Source organism: Condylura cristata, unplaced genomic scaffold (assembly GCF_000260355.1).
Source record: "Condylura cristata isolate star-nosed mole 26May11 unplaced genomic scaffold, ConCri1.0 scaffold00016, whole genome shotgun sequence".
Taxonomy (NCBI): Eukaryota; Metazoa; Chordata; class Mammalia; order Eulipotyphla; family Talpidae; genus Condylura; species Condylura cristata.
The window spans coordinates 19,237,108-19,259,429 of NW_004567117.1; the positions used below are offsets into that span (position 1 = coordinate 19,237,108).

General features: G+C 39.2%; 1 protein-coding gene across 2 annotated transcripts in view; it reads right to left on the bottom strand.

The window, feature by feature from the left end:
* The window catches only part of GAREM (GRB2 associated, regulator of MAPK1), a 165,209-nt gene that overhangs the window by 10,627 nt on the left and 132,260 nt on the right, over window positions 1-22,322 (bottom strand). For both annotated transcript variants that reach the window (XM_004683820.1, XM_004683819.1), the window contains exons 3-4: window positions 18,591-18,721; window positions 4,794-5,966 (exon numbers count right to left, since the gene is read on the bottom strand). In XM_004683820.1, coding sequence (XP_004683877.1) covers window positions 4,794-5,966; window positions 18,591-18,721 — 1,304 coding nt within the window. The remainder of the gene's footprint in view (window positions 1-4,793; window positions 5,967-18,590; window positions 18,722-22,322) is intronic.

Genomic DNA, 22,322 nt, shown 5'->3' on the forward strand with positions numbered 1-22,322 from the left:
TATCAATATTTGATAGAGGGGGAAAACAAAATAAAACAAAACAAAATTTCAGAATAGAATCGATTCTCCTAGCCACTCCTGTCACTTCATAAACAAACATATTTTTAAAGCTTTTTCTTAAGCTGAGTAGTTCTGTGAGGTCCCTAATTCTGTAGGGTGGACACACTCAGGGCTGAGACACCTGATGGCACCATCACGGAACCTTGCCACGCCTGAGACAGGATTAGCCAAGGCAACATCTCAGCCTTAATATTCTCTAAAGGCTTGCCTGGAACGTTTGTTTAGTTTCTTGACATGTGTTACCAGCTTCAGAGTCCCCTGATTTTTGCACAGGTACCCCACAGGTCTTCAAACCTCCTCCCCTTTTTAAGGATTACATGTTTTTGATATCCACGGGACATCAACCATTTCCTCAGCTTATTTGGGTTTATGATGATTACAAATTTGGCTCCAAGCTAGGTAACTGTCAAAGAACTTGTCAAATAGACACTTTGAAAGTTAGAGGAAAAGACTGTTATTTTAAAATCCAACTTGGTTTTTGTAGTATCTTAAAGAGAAACCTAGCAGAATGAAATTACCACACACAGCTGTGGAATGTGGGGATAGCTGTGCTGCCCCATCCACATCCCAGCCTTCTGCTGGTCCGGCTGGGATGGCAGACATCCATGGGGAGGCCTCATACTATCTAGCTAAGGAAGGAAGGAGGAAAAAGTTTCCCCAAAACCCCTCTCCAGCTGACTGAAAACTGGAGTCCATTCTATATTACGTTACTGTCACTTTTATCGAATGCTTCCCATGTGCCAGGGAAAGGGGTCAAGTATAAGAAGGCAATGAAGAAATTTTGCTATTATCCACACAAGAGCTGACTTGGGGAGGTTAAATACTTTGGCAGAAGTCCGAAGCTACCATGTAACAGTGGATTCCAACTCAGGTGTGGCTCTCGGCTACATGCCTCTGGCTATCATGTATGGTAAGGTGACTTCTCTCCCTGCACCTGGGAGCCAGCCAGTCTATCTATAAGATTCCATAAAGTCTTACCATGGCTGCTCTCCAAAATAGCATCTTCTAAAAGGGGTGGGGGCAGAGGGATGGAGAGTGCTCTTGAAGACTGCTGCTTGAAAAGTATACTTGGGTAACTATTTTAGACATGTCAGTCAAGATACAGAAAATTAAAATTATGGATTGAGGTTCACATGTTACAAAACAGAGGCTGTATACAATTAACTTTATGAACCAGTAAGGATAATCCATTTATGAGGGACTAGCAGGTCATTCTGATCTGAAAAACACTTCTAGAAAGTGAGAATGTCACTACACTAAGTGAGCTGGAGATGCTCCCTCACTTTGGGCTGTTCCACAACAATCCTAATGGTTCACCCCTCTGTGCCTGGCATCAGAGCTGTTTACTTTTTCCTGGGACATACCTGTTAGGAAGGGAATATCCTCTTATAATCTGGTGGGGGTAGGTGGGAGGTTGTTTGCAAAAAAAAAAACAAAGCCCCACAATGTTTACAAAGATCAAGAAGACTAGAACATGATTCCATAATTTTAAATAGCCACACCAAGTACTAAGTATACCAATAGGCTAAACTGACTACTTCCCCACTGAGGCCTTGAACCCCGGGTTTCGCCTTGCACCCTGGCTTTCACTTTAGGATTGGGGGTGGGAAGGAAGGAAAGCGCTGACAAGCCCAACCCTGATGATGCCAGAGCTACGCACACTATGGAAATCTCAGTAGGCTTTATCATTGAAGGAGCAAGATTTATTACCACGTTCACAGAAAGAAACAAAGACCATCAACATGTGCCAGAGAGAGAGAGCACAAAAAAGTGTTAGAACTTAGGATGCTGAAGCAGGAAGTGAAGAACAGAAGAACTAGAGGAAAACGAACAGGCTGACACTCACTGCAAATGGAGCCATTGTGCTTCCAGATCTGAGCATGACTGACTGGGTCAAGACTGTGGCAAAACAGAGTTCACTCGCCATGCCCAGCTTTGCTTGCCTTCCTGTGAAAGACAGGCTTTATTTCACTCCACTCCACTACCCTGGCACCTTCTGTTCCTCAAGACCTGGTGGGAGTTGTCACCTTCCCAGATAATGCCTCACTTGAAAGCTTATCGCCATCTTTAATTATTGAGTGGGAGAGCTGCTTGACATATGGCATGCCTCTTTCTGTCCCAGGACTCACTCCACTGTAATTATTCCAAGACATTTTATGTAATTCTGTGGGAGCATTTGAATTTATGTCCCATTAAAGTTCCCTTTTGAAAATTTCAAGTTGAAGCCACATCTAACAATCATGATGTGTTCTGGAACCCAGGCACATCCCATAAATGGGAAATTCATTTCATGGCCACAGAACCAATAAAAAATATGACTTCATTGGAAATGTCCAATTGTTTTTTTTAAGGAAATTAAATGATTTCAGGTGTCTGTAAAAAATCTTTATGATTATAGCATTCTGTAAATCTTGGATATGCTTTGGAAAGATTCTCTTACGTCACAAGAAATTACAGCCTTAGATTTTGGGCCAAAATCTTTTCTTCTCCTGTGAGAGTGTTTTTAGGTTCAACTAAAAACTCTTAACTGCTTAACATTTTTTTCTTTCAATTCCAAGGTTAAGACAGGCACCAGGAACTCACAGTATTCATGGTCTTACTCATCACTCATTAGCCACAGAAAAAACAAGTGGTGCTGGTTTTGTACATCTACACTTGGTTATGTAAGTGACGCTGGGTGTAACCATCTTGGATGAGTCAAACATCAGTCAATAAACATGAGTCCCCACTATGTGCAAAGGCAGCATGGAAATTTGACAGGAAGAACTCATGTGGTCACATTCCTATTAATAATTAGACTTCAACTTTCAAGCAACTTCAAATATGTTGAGGTACCCCTAAACTTGCCTATAGGGGTGTCCCTTTATTTTTTACCTGTGGTTTGTTTTAATTTTTGGAATGCCCTCTGACATTAATTAAAGGACCACTAAGACTTCCCTCGAATATCCCATTATCCTGACAGAGTAGGAGAAAATGTGGCTGTGCCTTCAGGTCCCTGGAAGATGCTATAGTGAGCTAGGCCAAGCCCACACCTGTAGTTTCTGGGGAGTTCTTCTGTCCTGGAACAAACAGCCAGAGGTGGATCCTTACTCGGGAAAGCTTTGCAGTCATGAGGGCTCCTCCCAATGCTTAGCACAAAGTGCTACCAACCATCAGGGCTGTCTGACCTGGTCCCTGCAATTCTGACACTGGCCCTCATATACTCTCTCCACCCTGTTTCACTGGCTCCACACAGCTTGTCTTTCCTCACCTGTCCCAGCTTCCACACCCTTGCTCTCACTCTGGGGAATGCCTTTCTCATTTCTGCTTTTCTATCTCATGTTCTGTCTGTCCTAACATCTCATCCATGAAGGACTCTCTTATGTTTCACCCACTGGAAGTTCTTTCTCCTCAGAATTCCTGTATTACCTATGTCCATCTTTCTTCCATTGTTTATATCATGTTAACTTACATAATATTCATCTCTTTTCATCTATCACCTTCCCTTTAAAACTGAAAGATATTGGAGTCCAGAGTCCAGGTCCTACTGATGGTCATATTTCCAGCATCCAGCCAAAATAATGGTTCTGAATGTTCTGGGACTGCTCTGCACAGCCCCAGGATTTCAGGGAGGTCTCCTGAGATCACCTAGTAGAGGCAGAGTAGACAAAAAAAAACGCAGAGGCCGCTCCCTCCAATCTGTGCTTTAGTCAGATGTGCTTGATTTTAATTTTTCTATTTACTGTGATTCATGTAGTTTTTATTTTTTTTAGGAGTACGCCAGAAAAAAGAAAACTACTGCAATAGATACTATCAAGCAAATGAACAGATTACACCCATTGCTTCTAATGCCTTCTCCCTTCAGCTACAAAGAAACCCAATGACCAAAGATGAGAAACAAAGGTTCAGAGTGCCTGTTAGTTAAAGAAAATGATCGAAACAGAGGTTCCCTCTCCTGTCCTACACTGACTTTGAAAATTAAAATTTGAGGGAAGGCCTCTCACACTCTGATTGCGTTATGTTTAAGGTATGAAGAAGAGCCACACTGGCACCTGGTGCTGTTTGTGTGTGCATGTGTGTGTGTGTGTGTGATGCATGAGCACACCCACTATGCTTCATCACAGTGTAATAGTGTGGATATAGGAGAGAGCTACAAATGACGCCCATGTCTCTGATCTTGCTCCCTGCTCCCCACAAATAAATCTACTTCTTTCAACCTTTTCCATCACTGTAAATGCAGCTCATATCCATTCTGTTGCTCAGGCTGAATATCCAGTTTTCCTTGATGGTTTGCCTTCACAACCCACATGCAAATTTGTCAGTAAATACTGTTGCGTCTCCTCCAAAACATGTTCCAAAGTAGCTCATTCTCACTTCCTTCCACAGCTACCAACTGCTGTGGTTCAGGGCAACATCACTTCCTACCTGCTACCATAATCACCTGTCCACTGCTTCCCAGCTTCTGCCCTCTGCTTCCTACTATCCATTCTCTAGGTAGCAGTGGAAGCCATGTTCAAACCTGTCCTATTAACACTCAAAAATTTCTCATCAAACATAAAGTAAAACTCTAGTCCTAAGTGGTACAACTAGTCTACAAGCTTTCATGTTTCATTCCAAATACAGCTAATTTGCTCAATCTGATAATCCTACACTAGGGAGTTTTCCTTTTTCTTTAGGATAGAAAATAAACTGGCAGAAGACCACACAGAGCGACAGAAGGACTGGTCTGTTACCCCCAAACAGAAATGACTTACAGCTTCAGATTTGGGAGGCACTGGAGGCGGAGGTAGGGTAATCTCTGAAGACTTCATTGCTGCTCCCAGAGTTCCAGGGACAGGAAGAGGAGAAGTGGCACATTTGGACCGGACAGAACCTCTGAACTGATCGCATCTGCTCTTCTCACTCAAGGAGCGAGTGAGAGACTGGTGGCTGGGCTTGCCTTCCTCCAGCCACAGCTCTTCATAAGGAAGTTCTGACTTCCCGGGGATGCCCACTGATTCTTCACTGGCTTCTGGGAAAAGGTAGTCGCTCCCACTATCACCTGAGTCCTGATAGGGCAGGATGTCATGAGGAAAGGGGGCCCACTCTCCCCCCAGGTCCCTGCAGCCATGGAGGTTCACCTCGCTGTTGCCATGGAGATTGTTGCCATACACACAGACTGAGAGCCGGTGGAAAGACTGGGTGAGCTCATCTCGGGCATAGCTTAGGGAATTGGGAACATGGTTGTGGCCAGAGCACCGGCCCTTCTTGGGGCTCTTGCAGTCCTCATTCCAGTCGGTTTTCACGTCACGGACTGCCCGTGAATATTCATCAATGTCAAACTGCTCTTGGCAGATACCCAGCCAGTGGTGGACCAGTGTTTCGGGCCATACTTCTCCCTTGACCAGGTGTTCTGGGAGGCTAAACTTGGGGACAGTCAGGTGCAAAGGAAAGTGCATGGGGAGGATCTTGTTGCTCCGCAGCACACAGCAAACCACCACTGTCTTGGTCTGGATGTTGACGAACTTGTAGCGGTGCCCCTCACGGATGAAGTGGAGGTCGTAGGGGTTTCTGGGTGGCGGGCTGGGCACGGTCACATTCACAGGAAGCCTGGTTTTCTCCACAATGTTGCGGATGGTGTGTTCCCCCTCCTGCATCTGAAGCTCCAGGGGACTTCGGGTGCTGAATCTGCCCTTGCACTGGAATGGAAGGCTGATGCTTTCATTGGTCCGGTGATTCATGCAAATGAGGCATGGCATTTTGCCTTTTCCCAGCTTGCTGATGGAGTTGAGCTTCCCAATCTTTTTAAAGATTGTGTTCAGTCGTGACTTCTCCTTGAAAGTCTTTGCGTAAAGGATTTCTGCCTGCCCCATTAGAGTGAGTTCATCCCCAGTACACAGGGTGATGTTGTAAACTTCAGTGTCTTCATTGCACTCACCTGAAGCAACCTGTGAGAGGATAAAGCAAATTTTAAAAGCATAGATAACTATGACAGCGCACAGGAACACACACAATGGAAAATGCTATTCTAACACTAAATGAAGAGGCTCCATTTCTTCTATATTTGGTTAACAGTGACACAATATTAGACTTTTAAAAACATGCCTTTTTCCTACAGAGAAAGGTATTCTGTGTGCATTAGAAAAATTGGGGGAAATGTAGAGGAAAAACACAACGAAGAAAATTACATCCATGAGCCTGATTCAGAGATGTGATGGTTAATAGTCTGACAAATGCTCTTCCAGTTTCTTTACCTATGTAACCTACTATTTGGTAGCATTGACACTTTAACCCCTGTACCACCAGCAAGGCCCCTGTAGCTTATCATTTGAGATTATTTTGGGCATTAATATTAGCATTATATTTTCTTCAAATATAAAAAATGCTTTAAGGAATACTTTTGAAGAAAATTCCATGTTGTTTTATTATTACAATTTTACTAGATTAATTTCCTAAATTGGACAAGGAAGTTAAAGATGTTTTATTTCTCCTTTTATCTTAACACAAGCTATTTGTGTTCATTAGAAGAAATACTAGGAAAAAACGTATAAAAACGAACACATGTTATACAATCTTATCATTAAACATAACCATTTTATATAAAAAATGTGTCATTGTATCTCAGATACATAAATACACACAAAGAATCCTGTTGCTGCATTGGGCATTATAATTTACCTGTTGTCTGTGCATATACTACATCGATTGTATACTGGTGCACTATATTCCATTTTATAAAGATGTTCCTTAATTTATTTAACCAGCTCTTTATTGTTAGGCAGATGGGTTTTCCCAAGGTGTGGCAATTATTGTTAGTACTGCAATAAATTCTTTTACAGTTTGACCAAATCCGAGAAGTAGAACTGCATGGACAGAGCTACGTACTATGTAAGCTCACAGCACGTCATCAGTGTTGCCCTTATTTACACATCCTCCTCTTCGTGAAATTATCTGTTACCATATGCCCTTGCTGAATAAGTGTAACTAATGTTTTATTATTAGATGCACTTAAATGTAAAAGGCATACATCCCATATTTATTTATGCCTTATTTCTGAATTATCTTTGATTAGTAGAGTGAATACTTCTCACTATTTGGCTACTTAAAGATTTTTTTCCTTTATATATTAGCTATTTGTGACCTTCATCCAGTCTTCTCTTGAGGTCATCTTATTGATTTCTTTTCATGTGATGTGAATGCTATTTATGGCATATACTTTTCAATTTGTTGCCTGAATTTCACCTTAAAGGTTTAATACAAACTTTTTTATTTTCTTTTTCCTTTGCAGCAAATGTTTTAGAAATTTTCCTTTGCTATTTCATTCTTGGGTTTTATGGTTCTAGTAGTTGAGATGTTATACACACATACACATGCACACACACTCTGTTCCCTCCCAGAGACATTTCACAGTATCTGGAGACAGTTTTGATTGTCACAACTGAGAAAGTGCTATTTACCTATGGTGGGTAGAGACCAGGGATGTTGCCAAACATTGTCACAATGCACAGGACAGCCTCACAGCAAATTTCAACAGTGTTTTTCAACCAAGACATGCTGAATTAACCCATATTTTCTTCTAACCTTTTGATGGGCTTGCTTACTAATGACTTCTCTTATTTATCTAAAATTTATAGAGCTAGACTTAGTTTCTTAATGCTAATTTAGTATTGAGTATACTTTCTGAATAAGCATCCCTTTCATCACTGATACGAAATGCTACTTTTCCCATATATTAAATTTATGAAACACACATACTCATATACACATATGATTGTATCTATTTTGAAGCCATTTTACCTTGCTTTTCTGCCTATTTCCCCAGTATAGCTATAACTGTTTTAATTTTAATTTCTATGTGTCCTTTTACAGATCTGATACATAAACAAATACAGGGAGACATATCCATACGTATGTAACTTTATGTGATTCCCTGAGATATTCAGGGCTTCACTTATGTAACATTTTAACTAAAACTGCTTTGCTGGAATTTGACCATAAGGACATACCAAACAAACACAATCTGAGAAACATCCCATGAAATAACTGCTGAGCATTCTTGAAAAAAATGTTCATGTGATAACAAAATGTTAAAAGTTGGTGAATCTGGCAAAAATTTTTTCTTTCCAGGCTTGGTGGCAATTTTTTTTTTTGACATTATTTTGTGCCTTTTTCCATCTCAGTTGTAATCCGCGTGGGCTTCTCATCACCAAATCACCCTTGTGCCATCACCAAAGTCCAGTGCATTCCCTCCCCCCACTGTTTTTGTTCTCATTCCCCATACCACCCCCATACATTGTCTCTGGTATATAACTGTTCATTACTACTATTATTATTTTCTTGCCTGGTCTGTTACACTCCTGCTATGAGAGAAACTATTCGGTATTTTTCCTTTTCTTTCTGGCTTATTTCACTAAGCATGATCTTTTCCAGCTCCATCCATGTTGTTGCAAAGGACATGTTTCTTTTTTTTTTGCTGAGTAATATTCCATTGTGTATATGTACCACATCTTTTTTTTTTTTTTTAAAGATTTATTTATTTATGCAGAACTGGGGTAAAGGCCAGAGATGTGGAGGGTGAGGGGATTCACCAGGAACAGAGTGGGGAGCAGAACAGGCAGATCGACAAAGCACACTGCTGAGGGGAGCAGCGTGCAGGTCAGGAGAGGTCTGCCACGCCATGTGGCTCTCCTCCGGGGCAGGTGGGGATTGAACTCATGTGGAAGTGGCTTAAGCTCTTAGTGCAGTGCTTTAACCCACTGCACCACCAGGGAGGGCCCTGTACCACATCTTTTTGATCTAGTCATCTACTGCCAAAAGTTTTTAACCTGAAAGATCTTACATCATTTTTGCAACAATTCTTTGAGATTAAAATTATTTCAAAATAAAAGTTAAAAACCTGACACGAGGAAAATTTTAGATTTGGCTACCCATTTTTCTTAACGAACTTTAGGATCATTTTGGCCATGGTCTGCATGGATTTTACTGGAAGTGCATGTCTAGGTGCTTTAGCAAGAAGTGACATCATGTATCTGAAAGACACATCACTCTCATCATTTATTCTAACTTTACCTTAATAGTATTTAGGTTTGCCTTTGTGATGCATCCCTGAATAAGGTTCTGTTGTTGAACATGGTTTGCAGTTATTTTGTGATCTTCTTGTAATAGTTTTTCCCCCCCCCAGTTGATTTTCTTGAGATTCCCAGGTAATTATATCTTATACAATCAATGAAAAATTCATGTTCATCTTTTTAGTTGTCATCCCTTCTTCCTTACAAGACAGTAGTCATATGGTGGTGCTCCAGATTTTAAAGTGAAAATCATGAGCATTTTAAAATAAATGATGAGAAACTTGTTGGCTTGGATATATTCTTTATCACACTAATAACGATCTTTCCCATTCTCATTTTTTATAAGTTTCTACAAAGAAAATTTGAAAAATTTAAATCAAAGGCTATTTCTACATCCTGTTAAGATGGTTACTTTTATTTTTAATTTTGATATAGTGATTTTATATTATAGATTCTGAAAGATTAAAACAGCCCAATGTACCTGAAATAATCTGAATACTGTCATGAAACACTTATAAACTATACAACATGGTTCTCTTTGATAGTATTTGATCTATGATCTAAGTATCTTGACACAGGCAAGATCGTCTACATTTTTATTATGTTATCTTCAGTAGGTTTTAATATCAGGCTTATATTAAGCCTGAGATTCACTTTTTTCTTTTAGGGAAATAAAAGAGGAACCAGGTGAAATAACTGACAAGGTTCATCTTGCTGACTGAGCATTAGCAATCACCAGTATCTGTTTATGTAGGAAATATTTTTGCAAATAATTTTTTATGAACTGATCTAGGTCATTTGTGTAATTTTACCTTGGCACAAGCAACTTGTCAATCAAAAATCGTGCTATAAAAAACAGACAACTCTGATGCCTCTCCAGTAAAGTGAAGTCCTCTGTTGGAGGTATTATCAGTACATAAAGGTCAGAGTAGTATTTTTTTTAATGCCTATTCAGTCACCTAAGATAAAAAGTTCCATTTTAGGTGACTCAGATAAATGTTCTCAGTTTTTTTTTTTTACAACTTTAAATGTACTTATTTTTAGACACAGTATACACATTGTCCTACTGTGTTTCCTTCACAAGTTTAGGAATTTAAGTAAATAAAAAAAATACAAAAATTTTACATTTTTATTTGTAATTTTTGACTTTTAGAAAAGTTTCAAAGATACTACAGAGAATTTCTATACAACCAAACCTGAGCTTCTCCTGTTAACATCTTATACAATCATGGCACATTTATCAAAACACAGACATTAACAGAGTACAGAACTATTTACGATGGCACAAGCTTTATTTGGATTTCACTAATTTTCTGCACATATGTCCTTTTTCTGTTCCAGGATAAAAATTCAGGACACCACACTGCATCTAGTCCTTTGATCTGTGAGTCTCTTGGTATTTCCTTTTGTGTTTTTTTTTTGTGATTTTGACAATTTTGAAGAATATAGATTAAGGTTTTTGTTTGTTAGTTTATTTAAAGCTAATAAGTCACTGATACATGACAGTAGTGGGCATGAATGAGGGCTGTGTCTTTGTTTTCCCACAGGAGCTATGGCTTCAAGATTTTAGTTATTTTGTGCTCTTAACTTTGGTGATGGAGAGCCTTTATAAAGACTCACTTGCTGTTAAGTCTAACTTTTGGATTATCCTTAAGGACTTTTACTTTCAGCTGGCATCCAGATTTACAACAATATTTATTAGGGGTCTGCAAACTAAAGCCCACTGTCCAAATTCAGTCTGGCTATGTAAATAAAGTTTTATTAGGACACTGTTGTGCCCACTCTTGCCTATGGCTGCTTTTACTCTGCAATTTCAGTGTTTATTAGCTGCAACTGTGACTGTATGGTCCACAAACTCTGAAATACTTTGTCCCTTTACATAAAAGTTCTTCTATCCCCTGGTATAACTGAGTGCAAAGAACCATGACCTTTGGAAATACATTGGCACATGTTATTAAACTACAGCTGATTTTGGATTCTGCTTTTACTGTTAGGTGACCTCAGGCGAAGTGTTTTACATTCTTGAAGCTCAGTTTTCCTCATCTTTAACATGGGAATACCACCATCTACTTTTGTAGGTTAAATCAATGTATACAAACAACTTCCCCCAGGGCACAGGGTCAGCTCTCAATTGACTATTATTATTATTACTATTATTAACAATAAGGATATTTTAATTCTTAAAATTTAGTTTCACATTGCCTTTTACATCCTTATATTTTTACAGTATTTTCTATTTCCTCTCATTAAATTTTATAAGCCCAGACCACTACTTTTAAGCACTATCTGTCCTTCTGAACTGAAAAATTGCTCAAGTTTTTACTGACTATGTTATCCCAGTATAAAATTTAATGTCAGAATAGGAACTAAAGTATCATTAGTTATATCCCAAAGGAAGTGAACATATTGAAATGATTCAAAATATGTCATTTTAGGGTAGTCTAGTCTCCAAAATATTCAGATGCATCGTTATACTTACTTTTTATTGGAACTTTGGAAAAACTTGGCAGTTTGTTCATTTGGATCAGGATAGAGACTGGGATGTTGAGAGGAAGGTTCTCAGGAGACTTGAGGAACACACACACACACACACACACACACACATTATTCACACACAAAATATTTCCAGTTAACACAGAGGAAGCCAACAATGCTTCTCAAATGAGAAGGACAAAGCATGTCTTTTAAAAGCTGTTGAAACAAACATACATTTAATTTTTCCTAATTTACCTTTATAAAAATGCTTTTCAGAGTGAACTATAGTAAGGTCTTGTGAGTACCGTCCACTAACTGGGCTGATGGAGAATGTCCATAGAGCTTCTTAGACACTAGGCAGGCAGTTCATGCACAGATTAAAGAGATCAAAATTATCCTTACAGAATGTCATTATCTGGGCACATTCAACAGTTATGTCTACATTTTCCTGTTATGTGTGTACTTCTAAAGGAAGTACTCCTACTCCTATACATAAAAATGCACAACATATGTGAGTACAATCTGTGATTCTGCATGCCCAGCTCTGATGTCATCACCAACTCCAGCAATTAGCTCTGCATAAATTATGAGACTAACGTACCAACCAGCCTGTGGTCACTGTCAGTGACAGATGATAGAGCTCATAAATAAATGTTCTTCCTTTGGCAGTTAAGCCAAACAGTCTCCTCTGGCTTCTCCAGATGTGATTTATTTGCATAATTTCTGTCCTTTTCCAGTTTTTTTTAACAGCAAAAGAAACAATGCGTCCTGTCTAAGTACCTTGGTGTGCGTGCCTGGTTAACATTTCCAGTGTCAATGTTTCCTGAAAGGAAGTAATTCGAAGTGTGTTATCTAAACAAGTCTAATAGGTCTAATCCAGGAAACAATCAGGGCTTTACTTCATAATACCATACAGAATTAATACCCTGTGATCAAGCAACATTTTATAACACTGATAGAAAATTTTATACACACACACACACAACCCTCACATGCTAATGGTTCTGGCAAAGGCAGTGTTTTCTCTAAGAACAATTGCTCTAAAGGTCGAACATATAACAGAATTTAAAATTTCAAATCTTGAAAAAAAAAATCAGGATTGAGTTGATCATTACATAAATCAAATATACAAAATTGGATTCTACATCATGTTCCCACAAGTGTTGATTTTTACAAGTTTTTCCTTTGGGAAAATGACAGAGAATAAAAAAAAAAGGACATAAAGAGTTAAGATAGATGTCAGTCCTGAATGCTTTTTTCAAAAACAGGAGACAGAGCAAGGATGACCATCATGGCAGCCGTGATTTAATGTGTGATAGTATAGCAGAACAAATGCCAATGGGTCATTTTTTCAGAGGTCTCAAAACCTCAGATGACAAAACAAGCACAGGGCTGTCTTCAAACACTGAAGTAATTAACCTCACAATGGTATCCAATTTAATTCAGAATGAATTGTGAAAATAAATGACATGTGACCATTGTAAGGAAAACATACAATTTTTAAAAATAAAAACTGACTACCTCTAAATCCATTCACTTCATTTAAAAAATTCATTTTCACATCTGCCAAAATTCATATTGCAGAGCAATCGATAATTTTTGGTTTCTCTGGAATACAACCAAGGACAAATCAGTGAGCTAAAAACCTCTGAGCAGCCAAAAAGCTGTGGTGCCTTGGAGGTGCGAGCTCACAGAAAAGCCAGGAAGGACCTTGAGAATCGGTGCATTTATGCCGGTCTGATCGAAACTCCATCTCACTGGTTACCAGTTTCTAGCCCAGAACAGAACAGAAGGGAAATTAAAAAACAAGTAACAGGGACTATTAAGGCAGGTATTCTAACAGGAGAGGTGACAAGGCAGCTGAAATGAGACCTCAGCATACCAGGCTTGTGAAGTCGTCTCCACATAAAGGCAAAAGTGACACCTATCTTGGAGACAAGGATAAGCTTTCATTGTTTTCAAGTATTCGCTTCAAGGTGGCAGAAAAGAATCACACATTTTAAGGAACTGAAAGGAAATTATGGAGATTTTGGATGGAACTTTTGTTAAAATTTGGTCACCTCAAAAGCTGGCTACTCATTAGGATTACTCATGTTCAAAAGGCTCCAGAAAAAGGTAGAAAATGACCTGTCTTCATTTTGATAGGTGACAGAAAAAAAAAAAGAAGAACATCTCCGACATTATTATAAACTCACAACAGGAAGAGGAGATAGATTCCTTTTCTGAAATGTCAAGATATAAACGAGAAATGGTATTTTAAAGCGGAATGATTGAACTATACTCTTAACGATAATAACAACAAAAATCGCCCTCAAGAACCTCAAGGTTTTAGCACCATGATGCCCAGTCACTTTCCAGGATGAATACAGGATGGCTGATGTCCATAGAAGAAAATCTACTGGCAGGCTCTGCTGACCTCTTAAAAGACAAACACAGCCAAATACAGCAGTGGGTAAAACAATGGGGTGAACAGAATCTCAAGCATCTCCATTAGTGTATTCTCAAGACCTTGTTGATAGCTATTCTATTTAAATGAATAAAGAAAAGAAGGTACATTTAAGATGTTACCTACTTTAGGTCAGAATATAATATATTCAAACTGGTTGACAAAAGGGGAAGATAACTTTATCTGCTTCAGTATGTAAGTTTAAAAAAGAGCTTACTATGTTAATGTAAAAAAAACAGGGATTGCCCCAAATCTATGAGTATGACTTGAGGGAAAAAACAGTTGATTCTCAGTAGCTTGGAAAAAATCTGAAGTTCATCATCCAGGGGCATGAATTCTACTACATTTTAGAACTAATGCTTACCTACTTCAGTGATGCCTTTAGCCTCTTCAGTGTGACTTTAACACTTTTTCATGGGACAATGCAGGTATCCAATGCAAATATTCTTGTGGATACTGGTTAATACCTAAAACATTCTCAGTCCATCCTTGACAGTGGTTTCTTTCAAGGGGTTCATTTGGGTGGATGCTATCTAATTAAAAACTCACTGATGCAGATGGAAAATACCAAGTTAACTTGTAGGATTTTATATTTTAGATATTGATATGATCATCTGGTATGAAAAAAGATCTAGAAGTCTACACATCTCACATCCATAAAGGCTGCCAAGTCCTGTGTGTCAGACTATGAGCCTTTCAGAACTACGAAGGACAGAGGATTTGGATACGTAATAATTATTGAACATGTTCATGTAGATTTTTTAAAAAGAAAATGAATGGTGCAAGCTAGTGTGTCAATGTGAAAAGAAATTCTGATTAAAATCATGGATCTTGTCTCAGCTCCACAAAAGGACGGCAGGGAGCAGAGAGATGACTGGACAGAATTAGGAGACTTGCCTTTGATGCTAAGCAGTCCTGGGGCTTCATCTGAATCAGAGAATTCAGTTAACACCTGTCTGTTACTTTCTTATTTGTTAAAAGATGGGGTAGGAACAGCCAACACGTGTGGGCCTTTCCAGATCTAAAATTTGATGATTAAAAAAACTAGAAGCCTGTAAACTTATGGGCCCTATTATATTATTTATAGTATTTTATGATTTTACTCTTGGTCGTGTTTCTCAGTACAGAGAAAGTCAAGTGTCACATAATTTCTCAGATTATTAGCTGATTTTCTTCTTACTCAAAGACAAACCTGAAATTCTTCTTCCCACACAATGTAGCAGTTAGACATTAAGCCCTGCCCCAAACAGGTGCTCCTGACTCCTCAGTAATCAGGAGTTACTGATATGCAGGTGACAGAACTGTCACCTCAGCTCCCCTCCCAGATCTCATGGTGATGGCTCGGGAGGTCTGTGCAGACAGAAGTGTTGACTGGGAGCCGCATCTGACAATTATCTCTCAGCTCCTGAGAAGACACTTTCCCCAGCTGAGACAATGCAAACTTGTTATTTTGCCTCTGGGGAAATGTCTGTAGGAACAGCTGAAAGTATGGATCTCACTGGCTGGAACCAAAAATAGCAACGTTATAGCATCCAGATTAGGGTACTGGGCTCCCTCAGACTGGAGCAGTCATTTACTGCAGAAAGCCTCTGGGTGGCAGCAGCGGAGACAGGGTGCTCTTCCCCCCCCCCAAAGAGCTATCAGTCACCCAAGACAAAGAGGGGGTGAGGGGGGCAGTCCTTCCTTCTCTCCACCACCGGCACCAAAAAGACCAAGCTTAAATTAAGAATCAGTTTGTTAGTCATTATTCTGATGGCAGGAAAAATGTGTGGGAAGATTTCTCATCACCTCTAGGAGGTTGGAAGAATATTTCAAAATAATTCCCTAGGTATTAGTGTGACAGAACTCCCAAAAAAGTACCTGAGGTGAAAGGCTATTTTGTTACAATAACAATAAAAACAAATAGCTACATGTGCTGAGTTCTGAATATTCAAGCACTGGTATCATACTAAATGAAGAGTAAGTGAAACAGTCTGTGGTGGAAAATATAAGAATTAAGTTTACTGAATTTAGTATGATTTTACATTCTGAATCAGGGATTGGCAAGCTTTTTCTTATAAGGCCAGAGTTTTAAGCTTTGTGGGCCATATGGTTTCTTGTAACCTCTTAAGTCCACAACTGCATTGTGGAAGTAGCCAGACAGCACCTCAGAGTATGTGTGAGTGAATGTATGCGTGCATTGTGCAGAAGGGCTGTGTTCTAACAAAACTTTTTAATGAAAATTGGTGACTTGCTCAAAGATTGCAATTTGCCAAGCACTTTACTGCACTACATTTAATTGTCATGACTTGTACTTGTTTATTTATTGTCTGCCCTTGCAATCCACTATGATTTCCAAGCAGGCAGGTATTTGCATATTTATTATTTAATCCCAAAGCCCACAATAGCACAGAACATATAGTAGGTGCTCAAATCTATTTGCTGTATTTAAAAAGAAGCTGCATTATTTTTCTCTTCTTCTGCAATATTTTAAGCACATCATTTCTTTATTCTACTGCATGTGCCTACACTTACAACCAATTTTTAAAAGAGGACCACGACTTCCAATATTTTTCTTTTTATGATAATATAGTAGTATCTAGACATCTTCCCTCCAAATCTCCTCAGTTCACTTATTTACCTGGTTCTTTCTTTACTAGTCACAATCTTTCTTGTACATCTTTATGCAAATTTCCCAATAAATTCTTCTCTGAATAGAATTGAATGATGTTTTAAATTGAATGATGTTTTACTGATTAGAACAAGCTGGATGCAGCAACATCTTAAACTTTGTATGTAAAAGAATAACGGTATTAAGGACTTATGCATGTAAAGCACAGGGACTCAATTCAGATCCATCCCAGGATCTACACGGATGCTGTCAATTTGTAATATAAGCATCTGTATCCTTGAAAACCATGTTTTTTTTTTTATCTTAAATATAATTAAAGTAAAACACACACCATGATATCTACCATTGTTCCCATCTTTAAACATGCAAGTTCCTACACTCACACTGTAGCACTGAAATTTTAAATGACATCTCTATTTTATACATATTAGTCAACAGGGTCAATTATGGTGTCAGAATCTATTGGTTCAGTATTATTTTTTAAGTTATTGCTGCTTTAATAATAATTCACAAAAAATAGCTCCTGGAAGCATCTTTTAAAAATCTTTTAGATGAACAAAGTGTCACAAAAGATTATTACATTTGAATGCTTGAAATCTTAAAACTCATGAAAAAATGTCATGCTTGATTTCTCATCAGTTTTCAGTAAATGACTTTTTTCCCAGAAAATAGTTGTAAAGTACTAAACATTCTAAACATTTTTTCTCATTTAAGTAAATCTAAAAGTAAGCTTCAGAGATTTAAAGCATATCGACACTTTAATAAAAATAGGATTTGATTAACTTCTGACCAATGAATCTTGCTAAGTTTGAAAATGAACATATTCTCACAAATCTTCGACATAAATGAATACACATGTCTTGAGGACTCATATACTGGACAAATGAAGGAGTAAAAATTGTACAAATTTTGGAATGTAAGCATAACTTGGTTGATAAGGGATTTCACACAAAAAAAATTTTTTTAACAGTAAAACTAGAAAAGGGGAGTAGAGCATCTGTATTTTCCACTAGAAAAAGAATGTCTCAGCTTCACCAACTGAAAAGGCGAGCATCTCTCCAGCGAAGATGTCATCCTGGGCACGCCTCTCCTTCCTGAGAAGTGTGGGTGGAGTGACTCACCTCTCAGGACGCTTTTCATACAGAATGGAATTCCAAGAAACAGGGATCTTGAAATGTTCAGAGGACTTAGGTGGACTTTCTTTAAATAGGAACACTTTCTAAAAACATTTTAGTGTCATTGTGGATGTTGCTGAAGAAAAACACTGTGGAGTTGCAGGCATCAGACTGAGCCTTGCTGGTGTCACTGGCCTGGTCAGCCTCTCTGCTACAGCCAGGCCAGCAAAAGGAGGCTGCTCAACGTATAGAAGGAGATGGAGCTGCCTCATAAAGAATGGCAGACAAACACAGCACAGTAAATGTTAAGTTAGTTTTTCTCTGATGATCAAGAGTCAATAAATAATTCCTGGGTAACAACCAACAAATCAATGTTCCTAAGTAAACGGACACAGGTAGCCTACAGCATACAAAGAATGGAGGAGATTCATGTGATGTCAAGGCATGCTCTGGAAGGAACTCCCTTTCTTTCTTTAAGTAAGTGCTCGGTATGAATTCATCACATGCCTTTTGCTTGCTCCAACGGAGTATCCAGCTGCACAGAAAATCTGGCCAAACAATTGTCACATTTTAGGGAAGAAAGTATGTCCTATAACCCCCCACCCTCCAACAACACTTGATCTTCCTTAATTGTTATTCTAGAAAAAGAGAATGTGAATTAAGCGCAGTAACCTGTCAGGGTGTCAGGTCAACAAGAGCACAGGCTGTTCTTAAAAAGACTAATTTTAGCCCTGACCCTAACCCATTAGGAAGATCGAACACTCCTATGAGGCACAGAAAGGCATTTACTGTGTACACAGTGACCTGAAAGTTAAATGATTTTCGTGAACATAAATATTTGGTTCTTCCAGAGTTACCTTCACGTTGAATGTTATTTCCTCCATGACGTATACACGCTCAGGAAATGCTTTCGCCACCTCCTCCACACTGTTGAAATATTGCACTGGCTCCTTTATATCTCGGTCTTGTTCCAGCAGCTTGAATTGCCCTAAAATACATATTAAAAGGAAGACGTGTGAGCTGTTTACGCTGGACAGCTGTCGCCGTGGTGACAGCATCCCTTCCCTCCTCCCACTCTTCTTTGTTAAAGACTTCTGATCATGACCATTTTTTAAAGTTACCACAGCAGAGGTTTTCTTAAACTAGACTGCACCTTCAAATTCAGCTTAAAAATGATATCAAACATGAATTTTTTGGGTCCACATTTAGCATTTATCATCAGAGGTCCACAACCAGACTGCATGGATGCTTTCTTGTTATTTGATCTCAAAGTGAAAATTTATTCTGTTCGAAACGGCTGCTTTTGTTTCTGATAGCAAGGCACCTTGTCCTTTAGTAGTGAGAAAGCCCACATATATTACATTCTATAACCTAGAGTGGCATGGAGGAAGTACATTTTCGGTTTTTAAGATTTTTACAAATAGAATAAAATCCTGGAACTCTGGCTTTCAAAGAATTGATATCCTTGGTTCCCACACTACGTGAGCAATGCTGAAGGCGCCTGAGTTGCTGGAATTTGTGCTACAGCCAGCGTTAAGCCTGAGCACAGACAGGCTGGCGGGGGTGGGAGGTGAGCGAGCCCCTCAGCATCTGGAACCACATGTGGCACCCTCCTTTCCCTTTTACTGCGTTGCATGAAATTCATGAGAGTAGATATACTATCTTGGTATTCATAATTTGGGGGCTTGTGAAGAACTTTGAACGTATTCCTAAAAATGTCAAGGACCTTTTATGTTGTTTCAATATCTTTGATATTTATACTACCACTGCCACACTCTAGAGGAGTTATTTTCAGGGTAGAATGAAAGACCATATGCAATCAAGTCTAAGTTGTCATTTTCTAAATGCTGAAAATCTTCAGAAGGAATCAGAAGCTAGTATGCAGCAATCTCTGCAAGTGTATGGGACATAAGGAAAACATGGGGAAACTTTAATTTATACTACATATCTACCAAGTCGAGGCATCAATCTAGATGCTGGAGATAAACTGACCAGATAAAAATCTTCATCCTCCTGAAGTTTATAGGCAGAAGACAGATGATAAACACAGCAAATGAAACTATCACATGTTAGAGGGAGAGAAGTTCTAGTACAAGGAAGGGCAGTTCACAGTAAGTATGGCGGGGGCGTGACCCTTTGCTGTGGACTGGACTGAATTCTTAGGATTCTGAACATGGGAACAGCCTACAGTAGGACCCTCAGGTGCATAGCAGGTTCTGTCTAGCATGTTGCCACTATGGCTGGAGCAGGTGGGTAATAAGGAAGAGGAGAGACAATGAAAGAGAAAAACAGGTGGGCATATTACGTATGATTTCTAAAAACTGGAGCTCTTTGTCAGTGTCGGGTGGGGGCCACTGTGGGTAAGAGTGGAGAAAGGTGAACTGAACAAGTCACAGAATGAGCACTCTGGATGCGCTGTGGGAACAGGCAGTGAAGGGGCAAGGCACTGAGGTGCAGATACCAGGTATAGTAATCCATGTTTGAGATGGCAGGGGTCTATAAGAGGTGACAAAGCATTAGGAGACTGGTCTGAGCAGCTAAAGGAAGGGAGTTGCCATGAACTGATTTGGGAGTGCAGGCTTGGAGACTGGGGATCAGTTTGGTCTGGTGTGTCTGTTACATATACAGATGTGGTGTCCCAGGAGCTCGAGGATGGACATACATATTGGAGGTCCAAAGAGTGATCTGGCTAGAAATAATAAACCTGGGAGTCACGAGCACATCAATACTTGAAGGCATGCCACTCTAATGGCGATAACCATGGCCTTCAGCATAGGCAGAGAAGAAGTTTAAGGCTTGAATCTGAGGAGATTAAGAAAGACTGGTCAGGGGAGTAGGAATAAGACCAAAAGGTGTTCTAGAAACGATGTCAAATGCCCCCAACAGGACTGTGAAATGAAGCCTCAGGATACTTTGTGTGAACTGTGGACTTTGAAATGAGCAGTGGAATAGCTGGGCCTGAATGAACTGATTTAAGAGTGACTGAGAAGGGAGACTGGGAATATCAAGAACAGACACCAGATCATGTACTAGAGGGTTTTGCTATACAGGGGAGACGAGATTGGAAGGGAAGCAAAGGTAGGAAGGGGATATGGGATCTGAGGAGTGTTCTTGTTTTTTGTGATGATGATGGTGGAGGCAGTGACAGATTTTGTGGAGGCAGATGGAATGATCCACAGAGAGACGCCATGACGATGGCAGGAATTTCCAGCTCATATCCTTGAGTAGGCAGAGGGGATACTGGAGCAGAGCCTGCCCTCAGGGAGTTCTAAGCTGAGCTCCGTGGGAGATGGTGGAAGTTCCCTTTCATTGCTACACTTTTTCCAGCAAAGTGGAAAGACATCCTTTGAAAGGGGAAGCATCAGAAGGAAAGAGAAGATTGTAAAACATCCAGTGAGAGTGAATAACTGATACCTTGGAAGTTCCCATTTCAGGTTCATTATCATGAATTAGAAGTGAAACCAGAGAGTCTGATTGTGTTTTGTTTTCCAACATATGATAGAGAGGGCAGAGAGCTGGATTCAGCAGGATTGTGAAGCTGTTAAGTGAGTATGAGATGTGAAAGAGGGATGAAGGAATCAGGAGGTGTGCAAGGGGCTTTAGTTGGGAAAGAGAGCCTCAAGATTTTGGGAGGGAGGGGAGAGAATAAAAAGAGTAGCGGGACATAGTAGAGGAAGCACATAGACTTGAGATAAGCATTTGTATACCGTTGGTCGTAAGTAGGGATATAAATAGTGCAGTTGAAAATGCAGTAGAAATATATTCAATGAAATACCTTTCACAAAAAAATATTTTAGCAAAGTCCGAAAGATTATGGCAATTTTAGTACTACTTACTTAAATTTTGTCACCAAAACAAATTCAGCTTTTCATTTGTCTGCGTTACCTGGTCTATGCATATGGTCTTAACAGTTATGGGGACCTACATATTTTATACTCTACTCACTCCTATATATTTTTTAATATTTCTCCAGATGACTTATAATGCTTGCATAGTGTTTCATAATGGTTATTTAACTATTTTTCTATTCTTACATGAGTTAGATAGTTGCCTAATTGAAGTGCAAGCTGCCACTTAATAACTTTTATGATGACAAACTAATCCCCCTGAGCCTGTTTCCTTGCCTGTAACATGGGGACTGTTCACAGGGCTTTGAGGATGAATTGATTGAGGCATTTAAGGCACAAACTACGGAGCAACTCCCAGCTCCTTTTCCCCTTCTTGAGATGCACAGGGATTTTCTTTTCTCTTTTTTGGCTCATGTTTTTGTACTACACTTTAGAGAGGGATTATTAAGTTAAAGGGCATCACGCAATTCTTTGTGCTTAGTATACATGACTCTATTTCTTTTTAAAGTGCCTAAATCAATTTCTGTTTCTACCAGTAGCAAGTGTTCATCGTAGCTGGACCACAATCCACCAGCACTGCATTTTTATTACATTAGTAAATTCAGAGGCACTAAGTAGCCCCTCTTTCTGTATTAATTTACATTTTTTTGAAAATTGTGATAACATTTGAATTTTTTTTGTGTGCCTGTGTAAGTACATAATATACTTGATAAAGTCTAAATTCTGCCAACTTTTAGAGAC